This window comes from Betta splendens, chromosome 1 (assembly GCF_900634795.4).
Source record: "Betta splendens chromosome 1, fBetSpl5.4, whole genome shotgun sequence".
Taxonomy (NCBI): Eukaryota; Metazoa; Chordata; class Actinopteri; order Anabantiformes; family Osphronemidae; genus Betta; species Betta splendens.
In genome coordinates, this window is record NC_040881.3 from 14,964,521 (window position 1) to 14,989,165 (window position 24,645).

General features: G+C 47.1%; 2 protein-coding genes across 2 annotated transcripts; both read left to right on the forward strand.

The window, feature by feature from the left end:
• Positions 1-4,959: 4,959 nt before the first annotated feature.
• On the forward strand, positions 4,960-9,333 carry notum2 (notum pectinacetylesterase 2). The gene is made up of 12 exons (XM_055511691.1): positions 4,960-5,235; positions 5,322-5,634; positions 5,731-5,783; positions 6,272-6,367; positions 6,444-6,504; positions 6,574-6,686; positions 6,763-6,865; positions 7,019-7,207; positions 7,277-7,377; positions 7,528-7,675; positions 7,780-7,827; positions 8,234-9,333. The coding sequence occupies exons 2-12, from the start codon at positions 5,324-5,326 to the stop codon at positions 8,535-8,537; spliced, it is 1,527 nt and encodes a 508-aa protein (XP_055367666.1). The 5' UTR covers positions 4,960-5,235; positions 5,322-5,323; the 3' UTR covers positions 8,538-9,333.
• Positions 9,334-9,986: 653 nt separating this feature from the next.
• Positions 9,987-13,122, forward strand: rps15a (ribosomal protein S15a). Its single transcript, XM_029161397.2, has 5 exons — positions 9,987-10,128; positions 10,895-11,032; positions 11,180-11,259; positions 11,408-11,493; positions 12,986-13,122. The coding sequence occupies exons 2-5, from the start codon at positions 10,900-10,902 to the stop codon at positions 13,077-13,079; spliced, it is 393 nt and encodes a 130-aa protein (XP_029017230.1). The 5' UTR covers positions 9,987-10,128; positions 10,895-10,899; the 3' UTR covers positions 13,080-13,122.
• The last annotated feature ends 11,523 nt before the right edge of the window (positions 13,123-24,645 follow it).

Genomic DNA, 24,645 nt, shown 5'->3' on the forward strand with positions numbered 1-24,645 from the left:
TCTTTGACCTCGGGGTTAATGTGCTGCATGGCCTCCACTACTTAGAATAGCTTATTGTTTACAGTCCGTCAGCCTCAGTAGAGTCTGAAATGAAACAGTCCCATGTCTGTGGTGCTAGCATTGCTACACACTTGACCATAGACCATATATTGCTTCCTCTCAACCTTTTATTGGACAATGTATGCAGAGTGTCTGTATCTGACAAAAGCATTCATGTAACCCACCAACACCAAATAAGAAAAGTAGCTCTGTTTGACAAAGGTAAGTCTTTCAGTGACATGGGCTATTGATCAACTGCACAATTTAAAGTTAGATTGTTAGTAAGTATCTCTCACTCAAAGTAAAAGCGCTGTCAGTAGATAATAAAAGTAGTTAATAAAAACAGGAGTGATGATTTGGTCACAGTCCCAGTGTTGGATATGAGAAATGTGCACACACTGTTTTCCAGCTGGGGCAAATATGATACATATATAAGGTATCCACCTACAGAATATTCATTCACTGTAGCCGTCTATGGCCGTCAGAAGTTCAATTGTTTAGGTTCTTTTCTTAGAATTACATCCAAAGGAATCTACTGAAATACTGACTGAGAAATTGGCAACGAGCATTTGAAGAGGGCAATAAAACAGAGCCTAACTGGGTCTGTCTCGCTACCCGTGAAGAATTGAGGTTGTAAATTTCTCTGCAGCATGAATAATACAAATCCCTATAAGTCATGAGAGGTTTCGGATACAGATCCTATTGCTTCTTGGCTTGGATGCATGCAGGGTGTCTGGCTGAGAGGGTCTCAAGGGTTTAAATGCTAATAGGTAGCATAAGTTCAGTCTTTAGCTTCGTGACATGCTGGTAGAACTATAGGAATTGACTTCGGAACCAGCAGCTTGGACAGGTTTCAATATTAACTTGTGTAGGAGGATTTATTCTCGCATTAGTCAATTTGAAATTATAGACTGTACTGAACTAATTTCCAGCTTTGATGTAAAATAATGTAATGTAAATACCAGTTTATTAATTATGCAACATCAGGTTTCTTTCTTTATGAAGGTGGCCCTGAACTGTCCCTCTCCCCCAATGTAATAATAATATATATACTCACTTTTAATTACCATTTCTATCATATTTTGGGAGATATTGATTTGATAAATAAAAAAAATAGACCACCCTGTGAAATAAGAGTCTGTATTTAGAACATGAGGCCACAATGGGACAATTTGCCTTGGCTGTAATGGTGCGTTTTGTCTGATGAGCTCAGCCCGGTCGACTGCTGCTGTCATGTCACCATAACTTTCACATTTGAATCATGGTATGTATGCGTTGCCCTGACTCTTTAACAAGGTTTTCTCAGAAGTGGGCCCGTTGAACCTTTCATACACCTCTGGTTATCCACGCCAGCCATGTACATGCAGTGGCATCGTCACACTTGTACAGCCTCGCTCACACCCTATAAATAGTGCACAGTAAACATTTTTACTGTTCTGTGGTATGTCTGCACATATAAGCGCCTGGGGTGCTTTACTTTACTGGGCCGCACACGGCGGCTAAGATAAAGGTAAATCCAAATTTAAGTCTGCTGATATATTTATTTCTTATGTGTAGAAGAGGCTGAGAGACAAGTAACAGGTCCACATGCGATGAGAGCAACGACCACGTGTCCACATGAAGCAACAACACATGATGCAAAGGGCTGACATCACTTCAGTCGGAATCTCAGATTTACAGCCTGTCACAGTAGCATCTACTAACCACTCTGCAGAATGAAAAACACCAAGGTCAGACTTCAGGGATGACTCAAAACTATCAAACCTAACAATTGAATAGATACAGATATAAAAATAATGTAATTCAATTAACAACTCAAAATATATCTGAATATTGGAGCATATAACTTAAATCATTTACCCCAAAGAAATGTAATTTCTACATGCTGAGTTTGTGCTAAACGACATCTTAGCTGAACCTCTGTGCATTTAGCTTGCTGTCCTGTGATCCTCACGTTGAGTCCTTCAAATCACTCTCTTCATGGCAAATCACAGTGCAAAACAAAGACGAGAGCGTCATTTAATTCAACCCTCCACGTTAAATGGGCGAGTAGACACGAAGGTGACCTTTAGGTTCATCGCCGCTTATCAAACGCTCGTGCAGCTGTTTGAAGCCGTTAGTTTGTGATAGTTGGGTAGCTGCGTTGCCGATCGAGTGGGGGGGGGGTGTTGAGCCTGGTGAGACCCCTCTGCTGGGATCCATCAGCGCACTGACAGGCCTGGGCCGAATCATCCAGCACTGTCATGAGCCGCGGCTGTGGAACACAGAATGTAGAAGAACTCTGATCTGATAATTATGGTCGGGGCATTAATATATGAGTCTAGAGAAGCCTGGATGAAGGTGGCTTGGTGGTACCGATGGTGAGCTCCTCACAGCGCTATGCCCGTTACATCACCCCTCTGAGTCCAACACCTTGTATCCCTGCCATCAACCCCTCCTCCATCCATCACACTGATGCGCTGGCATTTATCAGAAGGTTACCGCGCGAGGCCTCCTAACACCTGGTAGGCATAGCTTCTCCTTGTGCAGTGGCCCAGCACTTTACACGCGTCCTGCTAACACCCTGTCTGTCGTCCACGTTGATTGAGTGGGATCTCTGGCCGGACGCCGTATCTCTCGTCCCCTACGGGCCTCTGGGCTGGTGACGACGGGGACCCAGAGCGGCGCTGGGTCCCATCGTTGCATTACACAAAACACGAAGAGACGCCGCTGGGCACGACTGCGTTCGAATCCTGAACGCACCATCGCTGCGTGCACGCTGCAGATGCAGGAATCCAGCACGTGACCGCTGTTCTTTGAAGCTATGGGCTCGTGGGCCGGCGCCCTCAGCTCTTGAGGCCGGTGATGACACCCACGCTCAGCAGACAAAGTGCTCGGACCACCTGGGCTTTAGGTGTCCTGACCTTGAAGGTTGGCTGTGAAAAATAACGTGGGGGTGGGGGGGGTTATGCCGCTTATGCTGCACAAGGGTCCAACTGTTGACCTCGTCGGGGTGACGCGTGCTCAGTGAGCCCGTGGTGGTTTTCTGCACGCGCAGCGACAGACGCGGCCGATTCCAGACGCGATGGGCGCCGTTTGACCTGCGGGAGCTGCATCGCTAAAGGTGCAGCGCACGGATTCACTTCAACCCACTGATCTGAAGCCGGCTGTGAAAATTATATCATTCTGTCCAATTTCATATCAAAGAAAAACTAAATAGCAGCAATGCCATCTCTCAGTTCGTGACGTTCTGGTCAAAGCGTGATAGATTTACAGCGGCTTCTTTCGTTTCTTAGCTATTTGAGGTATCTGTTAAACAGATTGTTGCATTGATTTCTGGGAAGACAGATGGTGGTGTGCATGCTTCAAGACAACTAAAGGTATGAAGAATTGTTCAGCTCAGTAGATCAAACTCAGTATAGTGGTGTCCTTAGGGTACATTTTTATTGTGCGTAGGTGCATATGAACTCGCAGACAGATTTCTGAGTAGCTTTGTTTTCATCCTGGCCATAGTTGAAAGTACGTAAAATGGCATGAAATGCTTGAAAATGAGACAAAAATACCATTTTCTTTCCTGCCAAAGCAGTAAGACAAAGCCTAAAATATCTGTCTGCCTTGTTTGTAGGTCTTTAAATGGCTGGTGAGTATAAACATTTATTCTGCCATGTCTGCGCGTGTTTATGACCTTTGACCTGACTGCTACGTTCTAGTGAGTCCTTAAAGTTGAAATGGCTGGACGGCCATTTGCCTGTTGAACGCTTGTCAGTGAGTCCCGTTTCCTGAGGGGGGACTGAAGGTTGATTACCTTTTCCTCACCCCCGGTGAGCCCCGTGCAGCCGCTCGCAGCCTCCGGCCTCCCGGCAGTCGTTATTTGCTGTGATTGACACGTCGGGGGGTGGTGTGCATTTCATTGATGAGACGTTTAGAGACCTGGGGCTCGGGATCCTTCAGCGATAGGCGGTTCGTCACCCGAAAGCAATCCGCGCAGTGACAGATCAGCTCCAAATGCTCCGTCTCTTTCTTCACCAAAGGCAAACTAATCTGACTCACGGCCCACAGGGCCGCAGGGGTCCGGCCTGGAGGAGGAGGAGGACGGGCGTCACACACCGCCTGAAACCTTTCAATCTGCAGGACTGGATAAACCGTCTATCAGCCTGTCTGCTACGTTTATACACTGGTATAACTCACCAGTTGAAGCACTGTCTCTGGGGCCAGAACAGTAAACTGGGTCCAGCATCAAAGAGCGGATGTAGCAGCGTCTAATGTTTCCTATCAACCTATTCAGACCGTACATCAACAGTAATCTACACCACGCGTTATATCTGCTTCATGTAATGGTTTATGGGTGATAAACCTCTTTTGTAAGACAGCAGGAGGAGATTTGTTTATCAGAGCCTGTAAAAACTGAATTTAATCTAATTCTTTCTTTAATTAAAAGACAATTCCATGGAGCATGTTTTGCCTCTTTGAGCTGAGTGGCTTGTTTTCAGTGCAGGTGGAACTGCATCAAATCCAATAATTTACATCAATTTCAATCTTAATCATTGTGGAAACGTATCCAGTATGTTCCAGCCTATAGCGCATACGTGCATATTTGGGAACGTGTGTCATGCTCTCGTGCCTTGACAGCCAAACTGCCCCGCGGTGGAGGTGAGTGCCCCAGTGACCCCCCGGGGTCGCATGCCCCGCTGAACGGACGCGCGGCCCCGCCGAGCATGTAGATATTTAAATGAAAACGCTCGCAGTGAGAGGACGGTGGCGGCTGGGAGGGAGAAGAGAAGAGGGGATGGACGGAGAGCGGAGCTTTGGAGCAGCGCTCGGACGGAGAGAAGCAACGCGTACGCAGCGACGCGGAACATGCCGAAGAACAGACGCGTGTTATCTTTTCTCCTCGCCCTCCTCCACCACCGCCCCCCTTCAACCCCCCCCCCTTCACCGCGTGTCGTCAGCGGTTGATCACAGGGCCTGGCAGGAGCTGCGAGGGAAGATGGGGAGAAATCCGATCCATATGGTGGCACTATAAAGCTCACTGCTGATTTGCAAGCTTCATGAAAACCCGGTCAAGGCTTCATCACGTCTCGTGACGACCGGCATCCTCGTTTCACACCTGCTCACCGCACTCGCAACATCTCACTCTCTCCTCAGTAGCACCAGGTCTGTGCCTGACCCCGGCGGCGCCTCAGCAGAAACGCTCCAACGCTGATTCTTCTTAGGGAGGTAAGGAAAAGTTATTGTATAAAATCATATCTAATATTTTGGATAAGTCAGATTTAGAGGGGATATTACTTTTTTTCTCATCTCAGATATGAAGGTACTGGGCCATGTTGCTTTCCTGCTGTTGCTCGGAGGAATCTGGTGTCAGAACAACCGTAATGCTAAAGCTAGCGGCAGGTCCACCAAGAAGTCTGCTGGGAGCCAGGGAGGTGATGCTGGCCAGACTCCCTCTGGGGTGGAGCTGACTGGGAGCACTGGGAGCACTGGGAGCAACAGAGGGACCGGGGGCACGGGTGCTGCGGCGGAAGCAGGGCGTGAAGCGGCTGGAGGAGCCCGGGACGACATGAGGCTGCACTTTCTCAAGAACACGCAGGTTACGTGCAACGATGGCACAGCAGCTGGGTGAGACGTCGAGCGCCTGTGAATACTGGTGTTGGTGAAGCCAGCTTTGTTTTATTATCCTGACTGTCTCAATCCCGTTTATTTGTGGCTCTTTAGGTTCTACCTAAAAGAGTTCAGAGGAAGCCGCCGATGGCTCTTATTTCTGGAGGGTGAGTATTTAAAAGCCCCAACTGGTTAATTCGGTCCGCAGGTCAGCTTGTTTTGGCGCGACGCCCCCGTTGGAATTTTGACGGGCATGTCATCTTCTGTGTTTCTCCTTTTTTGGGCGCCTGCTCCCGCTTGAATTCTACCTGGCTGTAATGACGGGATACGGGATGCAGTGTGTACAGCCCGGAGCAGCGGCTCCTAATTAATTGGTTTTGCTGAACCTGTCAGGAAACTTGTCAAGAGAAGCCACTTAGCGGAAAATAAAAGGCAATTAACAGCCGACATTCAGGTGCTGACAGTTAAATTAGTGGGATAATTTGTTGCTGTATTTAGTCAAACTGAGCTGATGTCACTGTAAATGTCTCGCTTTGCGGAGCAGGTGCTCTCCCTCGGCTCTCCGTTCCCGACAGGCCCGTGTGACGGGCTAACAAGCGCCTCGCGCTTCCTGCGCCGGGTGTGAAGCTCTAATATTAGTCCCCATTATTTTTAGGCGGCTGGTGCTGCCACAGCAAGGAGACCTGCGATTCCAGGTACCAGAATATACCGCGGCTGATGAGCTCATCGGGGTGGCCCCAAACCAGGAGAGGTAGGTGGAGAACGGGGCGAGTGTGAGAACGCGTGTCATGGGAACAGAGATGCAGGAACAGCTGTTTGATTTACAGGGAGCGGGATCCTGTCCCCTCAGGCGGAGGAAAACCCACACTGGCACAATGCAAACATTGTGTAAGTACCTGTTCTCGCCGGCCGTCTGCGGTCGTTCCCGGAGGTTCACGCGGGCTGTTTTTCCTGCAGGTTTCTCCCGTACTGTTCCAGTGACGTGTGGAGCGGTACCGGGCTCGCTCCGACGCCGCCTTCACGGCCGCGGCAGGGCAGAGACAAGGAGAGGGACCGGACTGCGAACGCAAGTGGGTACCAACCCGAGCCGGTATATTCCGCTCCTCGCATGTTCGGCCCAGTCACGAGGTCTCTCCTTGTCACCAGCTGAGTACACCTTCATGGGGTCCCTGATTATCCGCGAGGTCATCAAAGACCTCATCCCCAAAGGAATCAAGCAGGCCAAGGTCGTCATGCTGTCTGGCACGAGGTGGGTTTGTTTCGTCGCTGTTCACGACCAGAACCTTTGGACAAGAGCCTGAAACCAACTGGAGGGAGTGGTGATCTGAGCCCTCACACGGTCTGTGGCGGTCTGAATGTTCATTTTATCGGCCCCTAACGGAAGTGAAACCCTTCGTTGCAGCGCTGGAGGGACCGGCGTCCTGCTGAACATCGACAGGGTGGCCGCTCAGCTGGAGCAGCTCGGCGCCGAGGCTCAGGTCCGAGGCCTGGTGGATTCTGGCTGGTTCCTGGAGAGTAAGCAGCAGAGGTCCCCAAACTGCCCCGAGACCGTTTCCTGCTCGCCCGAGGACGCGATCAAGATAGGACTCAAGTGAGGAGCGGGAGTTTACCTGAGCTCTGCCTTCGCGGCTGTGTTTCACCGTGCGTGTTGTTTTGTCAGGCTGTGGAGCGGCGTGGTGCCGGACCGATGCCGCCAGCTCTACAAGAGAGGGGAGGAGTGGCAGTGCTTCTTCGGACACAAACTGTACTCAACGCTGACCTGTGAGTTTTGGCTCATACCTTGACATGATACTTACTGGTACAAGGCCTTATAAAGTGACTTTGTAGTACTTTGTACTGGTGCATTTTGCAGGATTTGGAGCCACGTGAATGATTTGGGTGCTGATACTGGGTTCACTGTGTCTCCTGTAGCCCCTGTGTTTGTGGTGCAGTGGCTGTTTGATGAGGAGCAGCTGAGGGTGGAGAACATATACATGGGAGGACAGAGCCTATCTGAGGAGCAGTGGCAGTACATTCAGAACCTGGGCGGTGAGATCAAGGGCTCGCTGCGAGATGTTATGTAAGTTCAGAACAGCAGCGTAACGCGACACGGCTGATTGTGTTAAGGCAGAAATGAGAACTTGTGTTCATTTGCCTACTTTGAGCGGTGTGTGTGTTTTTCAGGGGCGTCTTCGCTCCATCCTGCCTCTCCCACACACTGATCACAAAGAGGTAGGAGCACTGGACTTCTGAGGCGTTAACACGTTTTTACATGTGGCCTTGACCAGCCTCCATCGTTGCCTGGTTACCTCATGCCACCTTTTCATTCTTCGTTTCATCATATGCCACTTCACCCTTTCCCTAAACCCCTGTTCCACTAGAACACACTCTTATGATGCGCACATGGGTGAGTCAACGCAGTAGTAATTATTGGTGGATTAATGGTTAGGACACGTTATGAAATGAGCTGAAGGTCAAAGGTCATTGTAGGCCATCTCTTCTGTGACAGTTGTTGCATTGAACAAACCAAAGGGGACCAAGGCAAACTATGATTCTTGTGATTAGATAACAATTCAACTTTCACCTTTGACCTTTTCTTATGCCAACATACCCCTTGACCCTTTATCCTCTTCTATAGTAACTGGATGAATTTCCAAGTTAAAGGCACTGCTTTGCCACGAGCCCTGCACTGCTGGGACAGAAGTCTGGAGGCAACTCGCAACAACCGAACCCCAGCTAAAGGTTGCCCATTCCACCTGATGGACGCCTGCCAGTCGCCCCAGTGTAACCCCACCTGCCCAGCGCTGGTGGACAAGGCCACCCAGCAGGAGCTCACCCTGCTCCAGATGCTGGTCGCCATGGGTCTGGACCTCCAGAGGCTCGGCCTGGATCCCCAGAGAGATGCTGATTCTCTGGCCAGCATGGTTAGCAATGGTGGCTAAGGGCTAACGCAGGTGCCAGCCAAAGCCAGTAAAGGCTTGAGGAAAAAGTGTGCTGTAATTTTAATGTAACCATAGAAATAGTAGAAAAATCTGGTTACTTCGTCTTGCGCTGCTCAGCATTCCATTATGCTCCATGTGTTTGTTAGATTGGTGACTTGGCTGGTGGGTATATCACTGCATGTGGGTCTGAGTGGTACGACTCCCCCTCTACTGGCCATCAGAGGAATGAGCTCTGACTTTAAACCAAATGGTGTCTTAATACTCTTGGTTGAAGAGCTTTGAGTTTTGGCAGGTGACTGGACATACTTCCTCCAACATTTCTTGCTGATCACTCTACATAAAAACTCAAATTCAGAGGAAGGTAGTAGAGTTGAATATTTTTAATAAATAGCTGCTTCTTTTTTAGACTGAAGTCATGGAAAAAATGCTCACCAAATAGTGTGGTGCTTGTATTTAAATCAGCTTTAAGTAAAGATTTATTTAGGCTCTGTCTGCCTAACAGCCATAGCAGGTTTTCTTTTTGATACACAGACTCTAAATCCAAATATATAAAAACTGCTCTCAAACTGATTTTTGTACACACTTACAAAGACACTGATTATAAGTAACTTAGTTTAGTGTCTAATGCTATGCTGACTTATCTACAATACATAATATATGAACCTAGTTTTTATGCATGTCACACAAAAGAGTACTTCGCTTTTAATATTTTGTCTCTATAATCACTGTTCTACCAAAATATCTATTATGTAAAGTGTGTAATCTAAAAAACATTTCACCAATTTGACATGTGAAGTCTGCAATAAAAACATTAAAAATAATGCTGTGTGATACTGTTTATACTATGTTAGACTGAGTTTTTAAGTGTATACCTTAGTTGTGTCACATATTTCAATACAGTTCTTGAAATGTTATGAAAAAAAAACAGCAGATGATAAAGCTGGAGCAGACATAAACCACTTATGTAGACCACTGACACGGAAATCCATAAACAGATTTTATAATACAAATATTAAATATATAAAATATTATATATTATTAAACAAAACAACATTTCTGTCAATACTGTCATTGAGTAAAAGATGCATAATTTGAAAATACATGTACAGTACTTTGTAAATATTTATATAACTTAGAGTCATAACTAGTTTAGTTCAGCAGCCTCACCAGAATGATCAGGTTTAATAAAATTAATAAAGAAAAAGAGGAAATCATTAGTGTGAGAGGTGTTGCGAGCTCTCCCACTTATAAAACGATGGCATGTAATTGTTCATCCTCAACGCTGGATGGTGCTGCCTTAAATTGACAATCACACCGCTTGCGCAAATCCATAACTCAAGAATATGTATTCAAACATACACCTTATATTAACAGTATTATAATATTACCTTCATATTAAAAAATACACAATTATTTTAATACACACTTTATATTATTCGAATGTAACAACCTAAATTAAACCCTCCAGCTGAGGCACACAACGTTAGTTGTATTTAGACGCGGTCTATCTTGACTCGACAAGGTCTTGGATTGTTTCCCATATTGCATTGCAGCTTTTTCTACTTCCTCTTTCCGCCATATTGCAGAACCGGTAAGATGTCTTTTTATTTTGTCGCTGTCAATCTTTCAAGTATCTAAGCCATCTGAATGTTAACAATTAAATGTTTACTATCAACGTGAAGCCAGTGTTTATATCAATAATTTGGCCTGATTATCGTGTTGATGTGTTCCTAAAGTCGAGTACATTCTAGCTTCAAAGTCTGTCTAGTAGTCCCTTAGCCTGGCCCCTAGGATCGATGCCTTCAAGGCGACATTAGAAACGTTTGTTTTGCGACCACACAAATGTGAATTTACTTTTAACAATCAGGACACACAAGGATTTGGTTTAAGTTTTCGCGTAACACCGTTTCTGTGTGGTCGACACCACTAGTTACCACTATAGCTGCATGTTGCTAATCTTCTCGGCTAGGCATCCGTTCTGTGCTAATGTAGGACCATGCTCTCGGTTTCTGCGCATTATTTTGTCATAACGCTTGTATGTTTATGATGAAAAAGGGAATATCTGCTATAGTTTGCTAAACTGCTGTTTAGTTCCATTAAGCTGCTAGCGTGTCTTAGTAAGAAGTGTTAGTGTAAAGACTTTGCGTCCTCGTTGCGTTTGTTAAACTAAGCTTTTGTTAACTTTGTCTTTGTCAGACTTTCCCTTTAGGGGAAGGGAAAAGGGTTGAGTTCTACAGGGCTGGTCAGGTCACCTCTCTGCCCTCTGTGTAGCGTTGATTATGGTGTCACTGTGATGGATGCTGGGATGTGGCCTTTTTGTTACCGGCATTAAACGTCTGATTTTCGTGTGTCTGCAGGCATCATGGTGCGCATGAACGTTCTCGCAGATGCGTTGAAAAGCATCAACAATGCTGAGAAGCGTGGGAAACGCCAGGTCCTCATCAGGCCCTGCTCCAAAGTGATTGTGCGGTTTCTGACCGTCATGATGAAGCACGGTAGGTGGTTGTTACTTCTGTGGGTTTATGTAGTCAGCTGTGACCAGGGGAGTCATTTGGTGCCATAGTAACTATAACTAAGGAGAGCTTTGGTACATCAGCAGACAAAAGCTTTTTAATTGATGATGCTGTCATTTGCATCTCCAGGTTACATTGGTGAGTTTGAGATCATTGATGATCACAGAGCGGGAAAAATTGTCGTCAATCTCACAGGAAGGCTGAACAAGGTAAGGCCTAAAAATGGACTCCTAATTGCCACAGGAGCGCCACAGTTTTTCTTGTATTAAATCATTATTTTTTCAGAAAAACATTGTATAGCGTTTCCCTCTTGGTCTTTGGACCTCAGTATTAAAAGAATGACAACATTTTTTTCAGTGTGGCGTGATCAGCCCACGTTTTGATCTCCAGCTCAAGGACCTGGAGAAGTGGCAGAACAACCTGCTGCCCTCAAGACAGTTTGGGTAAGACAACATTCTTTCTCTGTTTTTGCAACCATTAACCTTTTTCTCAATGGCATGTTGTCAGTAACAAGGAATGAACCTTGATGTAGAACTACCAGTGGAATCTGGTCTTTCTGTAGTGCTTTGAAGAGTGCTCAACCAAACACTTGATTCTTGCATTTGTCTTGATGCTAGAACATATTGAAATTGTAATTTTATAGGTGTGATATTGCACTTTATAATACACTGTTCAGTGTCTTTTTTGTATTTACTACTCTGTTGTGCCCTGCACAGCCTGTTCACAAAGGCCTTGCATCCAAATCCGGCTTACTGGCATTCTGTAGTGATTCAGATTTGTATTGGGTGATGTCTACAGACAGGTAGACATTCAGTTCCAGCTGTGTCTTTTTTTAGTAACTGCTATTTGAAAATATAGTGCTATCTTGCAGTGTGAACCTAAACATTGTATTGTTGAGTGTTCAAAGCAGAGGCCCATGATGGACAGGATCTTTCAGGAAGTGTTCATGGATAAACACTTCCTCTGCAGTTGCAGAATGAGATTCTATTGCTGAGAGGAATAAGCTGTTTACGTGGCATCTTGTTTTGTAGCACCTTATTTCCTTCAGCGTCGACTGTTAATTTGTTCAGTGTGAACAAATGCGGGGGTCATGCATCTGTTGTTCTACAGATTTAGTTCAATGCTTGAATTCAGGCTATATAGAGGCATTTTAAGGGCTAGTGTAACTGATAGTGTGGGTTGTCTTGTGAAGAACGTGTGTAGTCACAGGCAGTGTTCTATTCATTGATATAAAATGTACAATTACGTTGCATTGTTCCCTCTAAATAATCAGATTTGTTTAATGCAAGTGCATAGAGATAATCTTAGGTGTGGGTAAGCAGCACAAACTCATCCAGTGTCAGAGAGCAAAACAAGATCAAAGGGTGATACCTGTTGAAAGCTGGACGCGTCTGTTACTTAGCTGCCTTTAATGTCACTGCCCACAATCATTTTGTTAAACGTAAGTGGCTTTGTTCACAGTATAACACAGAACTTCATTTGAATTGTTAAATGTCCATTTGCAAAGTCACATACAGACCTCTTTAGAGATTTTAGATTTGTATTCTGTTTTAAACCACCTCCTACTCTGCTGTTGCTCCAGATGTGCCTGTCTCTTGACTCAGCATCTTTATTTGAGTGTTTTTCTCCAGAGTTAAATACATTTTGATCTGTAACTTTTCCATCTGATGTTTAAAAAAAAATGTCACATTTGATAAATTAACCTTGTGAACCAGATGGTGAAATGTTTGGCCATACTGTTATTGAGTAGTCTTATTGAGCATTATGATCCAGATGTTGATGTAGGTGTTTCGTTTTGTTTGTAGAGCTGATGTAACGTTTTGTTTATTTATATGTAGCATTTTTATTACTTAACCTGATGTGATGTTAACCATTGAAATGTGTTGCACATGCACCGTTAATTTCTAACCGGGACGATCTGACTTGTTTTCACAGATACATTGTGCTGACCACCTCAGCTGGCATCATGGACCATGAAGAGGCCAGACGGAAACACACAGGAGGCAAAATCCTTGGATTCTTTTTCTAAAATGTAAAGAACTGCAAATAAAAATAACCACAGGAAAAAAGTCTTTTGACTCATTTGTCTTTATCTGTGGGGAACTATCTTTTGTAAAACCAAAGAAAAAACTTATTTTAGCCATGTAGTATACGTGTTTAGTACATATCAGGATACAGCCACAGTTAACTTATCAACACCGGCCAGATGAAACCACTGTACCATATTTAACTGCATGGTGCATCTGATCCCCAGTGGAATTAAGAGTTCTTACATCTCTCCTCCACATTTTCTAGCTTGTAAACAAAAAAAATGGCTTCCTGCCCCTGCAATCCTCTCACCAGCGTAACCTTTTCAGAGGTTGTGTGTGTGGGGGTCATCTCGTCCCCGGCCTTTTTGAAGTCTGCCTGCTGACCTCATATTGGACTGTGAAGAGGAGAGGTAACAGACTGCTAATGCAACAGCTCTGTCCAAGTGCTCCTTGTGGGCTAAGAGCACAGACTGACTGCCTCCCTCGTGGCTTTACAGCACTCAAGTGTTGCCTTGTAAAGGAAAAAAAAAAACACTTGTGGTGGTGGTGATGTAAAAGACCAGGGATGCCAGCCAGGATACTGAGATCTTAAAGCTGCTCGCCTTAAATGCTGTTAGCAGTGAGCCATTTGACATAAAAGCATCTGAGGTCAGCGTTCTTGGCATCAACAAAGCTGCCGTGTGTGTGCGTAAACAGATTGATGCTGCTTGTTTTTCTTTAAGCACGGAGGTGCTGTAAAGCATCAAGGTTTAAAAACGACAAATGGGCCAGGGCGTGATTTTACAAAGGAACAACTTCCTCTCAAAGGTGCTTGAAAACAAGGACCATATAATTATTTTGAAATATGTCAGGAACCTTGAAACATTTTTCTCCTGTCACTTTTTCGCTGCTTTGAACTTTCTAATAAAAATAAAAGCCTTAAATTGTTGTCTGTGAAAGAGCACGTCACCAGAAGTGCTGTCAGATCCAGCAGAAGGATGCTCCCCTGGAGACATATTTGTAAAAAATGAGCTTTTAAAAACAAATTTCTGCTGAACTCCGGATAGTGGCATTTATATGCCCTTTGAAAGAAAGTCATGTGTTTCAATTTCTTACATCCCCTCAAAATGTGCCGCTCCATCTTTAAATACAACGATCGGCAAATGGGCGCGGGCGACTTCGCATGTTAAAGATGCATCACAGGTGTATGATTTAAAATATCAAACGGATTGTCTAAAAAATGGTTCCTGCATTGTTTTCCTCGCTGTGAACTTGTTCCGGCATCTAGTGAATGCAGTTCTACCACAAACGGAACTCAAGGTTTGTAGAACTAAGCTCTGTCTCAGACATAAACCAGCCACGGGCTGAACGCTGCACCCGTCAGCAGCCACATACTTTGTACCGCTCTTAAAGTTGACAAGCCCTTCACTCTGGTGCATGATGCCTTCAGGAAATAACTATTTATCCCCAATAAAAGAAAATGCCTCCAAGGCTGCAGCTGCTTCAAGCCTCCGGGGAGACGCCAGCTGCTTTATGGAGTTAAACTAGTGGTTTTACTCTATAGATACTCCATGTAAATCAGGTTACACCTAAAAATATTGCTGGATGGATGCAGGTGGTGGTAGTTCAGGGTGGGTCCTTCTGCCTTGACTGGATGCAGGGTGGAGTAGTGAGCAGCATCTGTGTAATGACATGCAATGCAATGGTGGAACGAGTGGATAGAAGGAGGAAAAGAAAGGGTCCAGAAGGTCTCCCAGCATTCACGCCTTGGTGTCTCTGAAGCAGTCTGAGTCCGTGGCTCTGTGGCTACTGCTCTATACGTGTTTGTCCTGTGACGAGGACCCGCCTCTCATCCACCGACAGCTGAGATCGACTGTCATGGGGAGTGGTGTTTGAAAAAGGCTTTTAATGGTAAAAACGCCTGAAGACAGATCCTCAGTGAGACCTGCATCCATATTCCAAGACAGACCGACGTGCAATTGATGTAACCAGTGCAGAGTACACAGATATGCTGATGCCTCTATGAACATCAATCTAGATTTTTCATATCCTGCAGATACAGTACGTGTGTGCAGTGACAAATTGAAATTGCCACCGTGGTTTAGAGGTATTGGCTTCTATGAGGGTTGTTCTGTTGACGTTTCCCAGTCTCGAAGATATGTATTACGAATAGTGAAAGTAGTAGTAGTAGATGTAGAAGACAGGGGTCTAGAACCCCCCCCCCCCCCCCCCAAGTGTTCACCATGTGCCAACTGGATCCCGGAGAAGCCCCTGAAGCATGCGCAGCACCGCTGAAAAGATGTGCAGCTCTAAAAACAAATAGAATACATTAATACGAGAATAAAGCTGCTCGGCTGCGTTGACAGCGAGAGCCGGAGGCTGAGAGAGAGAAAGAGAGAGAGAGAGAGAGAGAGAGAGGGGTGGGGGGGGGGGGGGGGGGGGCGTGGCTGCGTCGTGCTGAGTCTTTGTTGAACACGTGTGTTGAACACACAAGTGAAACGGTTATAAACACACGATGACAGCGTATGTTTTAATATTTAGTCTGCGCTCAAATCAAAGCCGCTTCACCTGTTGAGTCGAGCGGTGGGAGGATGAAAGGAGCGCAGGAAGAGTCACGTGCTCGCTAAAACACCGATTTCACATTCCAGCCCCAACAGAGCTGGACTGCAAATAAACGGAATACTCCTTTATAAGTTTGATGAAGTGAGTCGGTGGAAAGAATGTGAGCGTATATTTTCTCGGAGATATTTCGTTACGTGTCTTTCTCCAGCTGTCGCCTGTTCATACTGACTTCTGTGCCACTCGCTCACCTCTGTCATTCCTGCAGACAAAAACCCTCCACAGGCTGCAGTGAAGTCCGCTTTCCTGAGAACTGAGTGCGGTGCGCGTCGGCGATGCGGCTCCAGTGCTGCAGATTCCCGTCATCGTGCATTTTACACCGATGTCCCCGTGCAAACGTCACTATTGTTACTAACCACCAAAGGCCGGACCCTCGCCAGTCCCTCGCTATAGCAACAGACAGTCTGCGGGTGCCAGCTTCAGGGGGTGCTGTTCCTCCGCCCACCGCTTGGGGGCAGTAGGAATATATCGTATTAACGGTGCTTCGTCTTTCCTGCTGCTCATATTGCATTCAGTCCAGGCTGGTTGGCAAGCAGCAAGACTAATTATGATTGATTCAGAGATAACTGAATTAATGTTGGAATAGCACTAAAAAGTACGAAACGTGGATTCAGTCAAAAAGAGAGAAACCTACATTGTCTCCCAGCGCCATAAATCACTTAGTGGGTCACAGTGAAATGAGGGTGAAAAACAAAGATCATTAGACAATTGAAAGTAGATGTGGAAAATTATTTGAGGCAGTTCTGGATTTTAATAATTTACCTATTAAGTGTGCTTTTAATACTTAGGTTCAGAAGCAGGGGTGGGAACATCTTCAATCTTAGTTATTAATACAATGTTGGTAAGATTTAATCAGATCATTTTTAAAGAACTAAACCTAAGGAGAGGTTTGATTTATGTCTCATCCTGACATGAATCTGTTTATTGTGGCTGAAGAAGCAGACAAAACCGCTGTATCGCGTGTAAACAACCACACGGAAATGACTCCTGTTTATAAGGTTACAGCGCGCGTCTCGTTGGCGTGATCCCATCCGTCATCGTGGGATTTACTCAACCCGGCGCCGGTGCGCGCTGTGCCTGCAAAGACCTGAGGATGTATCGTGGAACAACCGGTGACCAGCTGAGAAGGAGACGTGAAAACGCGCCCGTCTCCCACGCGGTCCAAGGAGAAACAGAGGGCCGCTGCGTCGTCGTACGCTCGCTTATCATGTGCTTTTTCACTCGGGGCGCTATCTGTGTCTGGAGGCTTTATTTACCGGGGTGTGTCGCGGAGGTGTGTGTTGGTGTATTCACGCTGCAGCGACTCCGCTGTGCATATGATGAATGAGATAGTTAGGAAGCGCTGAATTTATGAGTGGGGATGCAGCCATCCATTCCGCCCCGCGGTCCCCGGCCGTCCTCAAGGGCATCTGCTCCTCGGGGCCCGGTCCGGTGGCTGGCTGGGGGATCCCTGTGGAGACGGTACCTAGGTCACCCCCCCCCCCCACCCGCTGCATGCTAAGTTATGTTTAATGAACACGAGCTGCTAATGTACATATAATAACACGGGGGCCGAGGGGTTGGAGCGGGAGGCTGCCAGTATTAATTACGCCTCCTATTTGTCCGCTGTACATCACTTGGAGCGTGACTGTGCAGCGCGGCCTCTTATGTGGATCGAGAGCGGTAAATCACAACATCAAGAATTTATGAAGAGCGAGTAACGCTGCTCAGAGTTGAAGCATCGCGTTGCGCCGCGTTTTTACGAGCGCCAGCCACCAAATGAAGCACAGAGTGGCTGTTCCCGCGCTGTAAAGTGAGCCACGTGAGCGGCTTCCGCCTTTAGCTTAGCTCGTCGTCGCCACGGCGTCTTCCTCTCCTCAGCCTCATTGGACACAATGACGTCACGAAAGTCACGAGGAGTGCGGTTGTGCCTCATTTCTTCCGCGGATCACGCTACACAAGCAGCACCGATGTCGCTGTTTAATTAGAAATTAGAGGTTTGGTGAGTAAACACCACTCTGAGCTGCTATGATTTCTTCTATATGAAGGAAATAAATGAGTCGTCTGAAAGCTGCTACTGGTTTCTAGTCCTTAGCTTCTGCTTGCATCATATACTTGATTGACATTTTCCGTGCAGTCACTGCTTGAGGCTCCCATCTGCCAACATCCGAGCCAGTTTATTATTTGCAGGTGGTGAATAATCCGCTTTCGGGGCTGAGTATCTCAGAATAAAACACCTTTTTTTTTATCTTCCTATTATGTCGACTAACGTTCTGTAAGCATTTCATTTACAAAGATTATGAACGTAACTATCAAAATAAACCCTCTCAAAGCCGAGGATCCAGTCCTTTCATGCTACGATTTGTCAGAATGTTTTTCTAATTGGCCTTTGCGCTGCTGAAAATCACCATCACTTCACACTTACAGGAAACACAGCAGCACGTCAGCGGCCTGCAACGCCGATCAGGGCTTTGTCTTTGACGCCAGTGAAGAACATTAATGGTCCGAGGGCCTCGCTGGAACTGGAAGGATGCTGGTGTTCCGTGCCTGTATTTAGATATGGATGCCTGCATGTATCAGTGCACAGAAAGCAGCCGCGGGGCCTCTGCGAGACGTCAGACCCAGCTGGACGCCCCCCGGGGACTGTCACGATGTGTCGACAGCTCCCGGAGGCAGGCGGCTCCAGCGCGGCTGTCTCAGAAGATGCCACAACACGGCGCACGGGCTCTCTGCGTAATTAACACCTTTAAGGGTGTGTTGAAGGGTGGATGTGTCCCATGAAGGGCAGAAGGTGTCCCGAGCAGATGTGGCGCCCTGCTCTTCCCTTCTTGGATGTGCCGTTCGTGTAAGAACTCCACCGATGCTGTGATCGGGGGCTTTTCACAGGTTCTCCCTGTGTTTAATTAACTTCGCGAGGCAGCTGGCTGACGGCGGATGCCGTTACTGCGTCCGACTCACCGTGGCTCCGCCCTTCTCTCAGAAAGAACCATCCTCCATTATTCGTAGCCTCCAAAAAAGGACTGTCTCATAGGTGCGGAGGTCAGCATCTGCTGTGATCCAGGCAGCCACCCCACCAATCTATGTGCCTTGCTCTTCGCTTGGAAGACTCCATATTGATTTGATTAGTTGCTAATTAAAACTTGGCAGGCTGGGCCGGGCAGAAGGGAGATCGCTCAATTAGCGGGTGTCAGAGAATCTAATTCTCTCTCATGCAGCCTTTCCCTCTCTCTCTCTCTCTCTCTCTCTCTCTCTCTCTCTCTCTCTCTCTCTCCACTTCTATATCACACATCTCCATTGTGTTTAATGAGTATAAAGGCAGAGTGAAAAAGAGGGATAACTCTCTGAGGAAAGACACGGAGCACTCTCAAGGAGCTAAAAGCACCCAGCCCTGTAATCCTTCAGCTAATCTTTGCTTAAAGATGCACTTTGCGAGTTGTAAAGAAACCCGCCGCCTGTCAGCAGACGTTTGTTTGGGCCCGTTGCCTCCAGCGCTCCTTGATGCCTTCCACCTTCTCCTCTGCTGGCAAGACAACCAAGTAACACATAAGCTATTGCTGTTTTAGCGCTTCGCCGCCGGGAATACGACTTATAAGCTTTTTTTTTTTGGTCAAACACCAGATCCTTAAAGCCCTGCAGAGTTCTATTATAAAAGCTGTTGCCACGGAGAATCTTCACGTGTTAATCCTCGGCGTCTCTCTGACATTTGAGGTGTTTATTTGGAGTCACGTCGCACCCTGTGCATCCTTGAGGAGACGTCTACTGCACGTTAGCATAACGAGCTCCAGCTCGGGACCTCAAACGAGCCGACTGTGGTCTGTGCTGAATTCACCCGTTCATCCATAACGACTGTCTGGCCGTTCTCTTAGATCCTTGTCTGTCTCTGTCTGCAGCCCACAGAGAGGAGGAGCTAAATATAAGACTATAAGTCTATTTTTATTAAAGGTGGGAAATCTGGTCATTTGGAGGCTTCTGGTGGGTTTTAGCATGGGGCCTTTGTTCGTTTACTGCCAGCTATATGATGCAGGGAGGCAGGTGGGGGTGTTTACGCCATTACGGCTTAGCAGTGGGAGTTTTGCTTCTGTGCCTTTGCCTCCAGGAATGCCGCGCCTCCCGCCAGCTCCCCCACGGCCTCCGGCTCTTCAATCAGCTCCCCGCCGGCCGCACGGCGAACGTCGGCGCCGGACACGGAACGCGCCTCTAATGTATGCGGACGCTTCCACCGAGGACGGGAGCTGCTCCGCATTCGGAGGTGGAGGACACGTAGGAAGCGCTGGTGTCGGCGCAGTAAAAGCGTCAGAGAGCAAAGGGCAGATGGATTTTTTCGAGCACCATCCACCATATCTGCTTTATGTAACACGTTCGTTTACTTTTTGTGCACTTTAAAAGCCCGTAAGGCTGCTAATGAAGAACACCTCCCAAACTCACACCCACACACACACACAAATACATAACAGCTCATCTAAATGTCCGTATTGTTAAGCCTGGCTGTCATCATCCTCCCGCTCCTGGCGAACTGGACAGGCTCCGCATTCATTAGTCAACTTCACGCTCTTATATAATATTTACAAGGAGCGCTTTATGTGACTCTGGGGACCAGGTGCTTCCAGTGGAGCCTGGTTAGGGCACCGGCTGCAGGAGCCCTGGCTCACCTCGGACCTTGATTGACGGCGGCTTTTATGCCGCTCCACCATTTTGCATTAAAGCGGGCGAAGTCTAAAATGTCAGCGGCGCCGCGTCGCCGGTGCCAGCAGCAATCACTCATAGGCCGGCGCTGATTAGCCGCGAGCGCGGCTGAAAAAGCAGCCTGCTCTGGCCTGTGTGTACATAGCGGACGATTGTCTGACGCACACTAGGTGGATAATGTGGACAGATTAGCCCCATCGTTCATACACGGAGCCCCTACAGATAATACCGTGAAGAGCTCCCATCTTCCTGTCTGTTCGCTGCCTGTTCCAGTATAATATAGTCCTAAAACCTGCCAGAATGTCTGTGGCAGCGAACACGCCTGCACATTAATACCACCCTTGGTCTTAATAAAAACCAAATAAATAAAACCTAAGGGTGGGAGAGGAGTTCCCTTCCTTATGTGGAATATGCTACGATGGTATGTGGACTACATGTCTACATCAGTGTCGTCCCTTTACCCATATTTTAAAGCTGATTGTCCTATTGTGTGTCGATCAACACAAAGAATCTGAGTCTCCGCTGTCTTTGAGATTCGCATCTACAGGAGTGAAGAAAACACACTTCACTGAGCCATCGTTACACAAAGACCCAGTTTGTCCAAATTACACAATTCAACATCATCTGGTTTCACTCGTAGTGTAGTGTGTTCAAGGCACTGGATAATCCTCAAAATACCACGGCCCCCGTAGAAGGTAGGTCTAATAAAAGCATTGCGTGTCCGCGGTGAGCAGTTTTCCTGTGAGGGGGGGTCATAAAAACATAGAGTGAGACGCTACCGCCGTGGTGTTTTTCGGGTGCTCATCACCTCACAAAGTGTGGAGGAGAACAAAAGGACGCGTGACAGCAGAAAGATTAGGCAAAAGTGTGCGTGCGTGTGTGTTTAAAAGAGGATGTGATGGAGATGGTCTGAGAAAAAGTGAGCTGCGTTCAAAAGGACAAACTGAAAACCCACACAGGCTGAGGTGTGTGTGTGTGTGTGTGTGTGTGTGTGTGTGTGTGTGTGTGTGTGTGTGTGTGTGTGTGTGTGTGTGTGTGTGTGTGTGTGTGTGTCAGGTGACAGAGAGGGATGGGGACATGGGCAGGTCCTGGTAATGAAGGACTGATAAGTCCCTATTTCCTGGGCCTGGGTTAATTGTGCCGACAGATAAAGGGTAATAAATTGTCATGGGGTAATGGCAGGAGCCTGGGCTGGGCCCTGTTCCACATTCATCATGACTGCCTGTGCCTGTGAGCCGGGAGTCTGGGAGAGCAGACTCACAGAGGGAGGACGAGGAGCCTCACACAGCGGGAAGTGAAGCTGATGCTGCTCTGTTTGTTGTGCTGGGCCGAGGCAGGAAAACATCCCATAGGTTCTGTTCAAGCTTTGGGATCGAGTCGACCTGTGTGAATGAGAACCTTCACACAACTGCAGGAGGATGAAGCTGAACGTTTGTAATAAGGCTAAAGCTGTAGAAAATGGCCCCTTGTAACTATAGTTACTATAGTTCAGACCACCAGGATGTAGACACTTTATTTCTGTATTAATATTTCATGTTTTGTGAAATATATAAAATACAAAATCTAAAGATTTAATTGTTTAAAAGGCTTCAATAAATATAGTTAGTGGTTTTCAGCTCATTATGAATTGTCACTTGTAGTGGTATTTGTGGACCGGCAGTAAACGTCCACGTCGGCTGCCTTTCTGTCACTTTACTTGTTTGCTTGTTTGTATTAAAGCTGTAAAAGCTCCAGTTATTGACACGCGGCAGGAGATCATGACGTGCGACCTGACGGCTGTGACGAGCGCGTCCCAGAGGATTTCACGCTCCCTTTTTGTGTGTCAGCGTGTCAATAAAAAGATGTACCGACCACCTCATCCACCAACGATCGCTGCCGTCGAGTAGATGCAACATGTGAATCTATGGAAGATCGATTTGAGACATTCCTTGTTGCGGTCGCTCAGCGGGGGGTTAGTGTGAGCCCGAAGGCAGCGGTGGGTAGTTACAGCTGCGGGGAAGGACGGCGCCGTCAGCAAAATAAACTTCCTTTTTTAGGATCTTACAGGATTATAGGACCCGCTGGGCTCGTAAAAGCCTCGCAAAGTTCTGCTTTATTCAAGTAACATGGAGGGGAAGGCGGTTCCTGGGAGCAGGAAGGAAGACGTGCTGTGCTGATGCTTGATAAATGTAGTCAGAGCATCATTTTATAAGTCATTTACATGATGTATCTACATAAAGACACAGTTCATGGTGCTGCAGCTGAGCATTGATGCATCGTGTCGCACACATTACACAACAGCGCCGCCCTGGTGGAGGAAGCTGGCGAGGGTCACGGTGGTGGAGCCACACAAGGACCAACATCTCCTCACTCTCCTCCAGTAATAATCACATGTACCCACCGACGCTGACACCAGCCAGAACTTAAAACTGAAGCAATTTCCCAGCGTGAACATACATTTGTCTCTCACTGTGTATGAGTTGTGCTTCTCCCTGGAGGATAAATCAGAGCTGGGGGGAAACTGTGACGCATGGAACGCTGCGATCACAACTTCACTGTGTAAGAATCTGACAGAAATTGTGCTGATTAATGCGAAATCAGGTTTGAGGAAGACTGAGAATCTGAAACGTAGGAGAGTCATTCTGCAGTTTGAGATGCACTCACTCGTCCTATTTTAGATCAGATGATGTTATGACATGATAAACCTTTTGTAGTACATGTTTTAATTTCTTGTACCATTTGAATACACAATGTCCATTATTTCTCCATTTTAATATAGATTCATCCACATACAGTGAGGTGTGTTTAGCCAAACAGGTCAAACCTTTGAATTATGGGTCAAAATGGGGAGTTGTCAACTCCGCTATGGTTTTCTTTCTGGCAAAAGCAAGGTTGATTACAGACTCGAGTCAAGTGCCAGTCGTCTGGTTTAAACCTGCCTGTAGCTGCTGTGCATGCGACTCTTCCTGTCTGTCCTGGAAGCTGGAATCTGCAGCTTCAGCCCATGCTGGCAGCAGACTGGGAAATAAAGCCATTCTCCTGCATCACTGCATTTCTGCTGTGCTCTGTCCACGGAAGGGATTTCGGGGCCTGGTCACAACTATGGTTCTGTTTGGTCAAAAAATATAATATTAAAGCGTGTATGAGAAACAAGGAGAAGGAGGAGAGAAGTGAAACAACTGAGAGAAACCAGCCGGACAAGAGAAGCCGGAGCGGAGGGGAAGGGAATTTCACAGTACAGAGGAGATGACAGCGGACATCAAGGGAACGAGGAGAAGATGAGAGTTAAAAACGGAGCGCGAGAAGATGGAGCGGCCGCGCGTGCTCGGATTCATTTGTTCTCCCATCCGCTCTCCACCTGGTTACGCGCACACCTCCCGCTCCGCTCCGCTCCGCTCCACCAGTCAGTGTTCACAGCTATAAATCTCAGAGTGACATTTTGGCCGGCGAGTCCCACGTAAACACGGCCGGCGAAATGTCAGCGCAGGAGGCAGACAAGCCTGACTTAGGAAGAGGGAGCGCAGGCAGTAATGTCACCACACTTTAACACGTCCGCCATCAGTCTTCTTGACATTTAAGAGATCTGTCCCTCGATCCCCGCAGCCGCGGCGCAGAAAGAGAAGGTTTGAGAGGACGCCGCCGGGACCTGATGAATCAGGGGCTTTAATGGGCTGATCCGATCACAAACAAAAGGTTATTGTCCTCACTTATGTGTAATTTTTCTTGTTAAGCCAGTCAGCAGCTCCCTGCTCTCACACGGGGACCGGTGCACGCGGGGAGATGAATAAATCCATGACGCACAGACTTTTAGTGTTCTTTTTTTTTTTTTTTTTTTTTTTTTACAACTACTTCCTTTACGACCTTCTCTCTAATCCCGGCGAGACATTTAGGAGCGCGTTCCTTAAACGCGGCACGCGCGGGACTTTTGTCTTTCAAATGTCAGCACGAGCGTTTCTCGCGGCGAGGACGCTCCAACCGCAGCGCTCCTTCAAAACGCTCCAGCTTTAAATAACGGGAAAATTACACGCGTCCGAAGCCCTTTTCCCCTTTGGTCCTCGCTGACTGACGTCTCAACACGCGGCCTCCTCTCGCCTCCGCTCACGTGCCGCTGCTCCGCGCATCATCCGTCAGGAGGACGTGCTGTTGTTTCAGAGCTTCGCCGGGAGCCGTCTCCTTCGAACTGGCGTCTGTCTCTCCTCCTCCTCCTGTCTTATTTCTTAAGGCAGACGCCGCTAAACGCCACCTTAAAGCTGTCTCCTAAACTCCTCGCTGCCGCCGAATCGACGTCTGTGTTGCACTGACGTGATTTATAACAGCACGGCCCTC

What these genes read in the sequence shown, in the direction of transcription:
- notum2 (XM_055511691.1), top strand. Translation starts at nt 5,324, where the DNA reads ATGAAGGTACTGGGCCATGTTGCTTTCCTGCTGTTGCTCGGAGGAATC. An exon ending in ATGGCTCTTATTTCTGGAGG is followed by an intron (nt 5,784 to 6,271) that starts GTGAGTATTTAA and finishes CATTATTTTTAG; the next exon opens with GCGGCTGGTGCTGCCACAGC. An exon ending in GGACCGGACTGCGAACGCAA is followed by an intron (nt 6,687 to 6,762) that starts GTGGGTACCAAC and finishes CCTTGTCACCAG; the next exon opens with CTGAGTACACCTTCATGGGG.
- rps15a (XM_029161397.2), top strand. Translation starts at nt 10,900, where the DNA reads ATGGTGCGCATGAACGTTCTCGCAGATGCGTTGAAAAGCATCAACAAT. An exon ending in TCACAGGAAGGCTGAACAAG is followed by an intron (nt 11,260 to 11,407) that starts GTAAGGCCTAAA and finishes CATTTTTTTCAG; the next exon opens with TGTGGCGTGATCAGCCCACG. An exon ending in CTGCCCTCAAGACAGTTTGG is followed by an intron (nt 11,494 to 12,985) that starts GTAAGACAACAT and finishes TTGTTTTCACAG; the next exon opens with ATACATTGTGCTGACCACCT.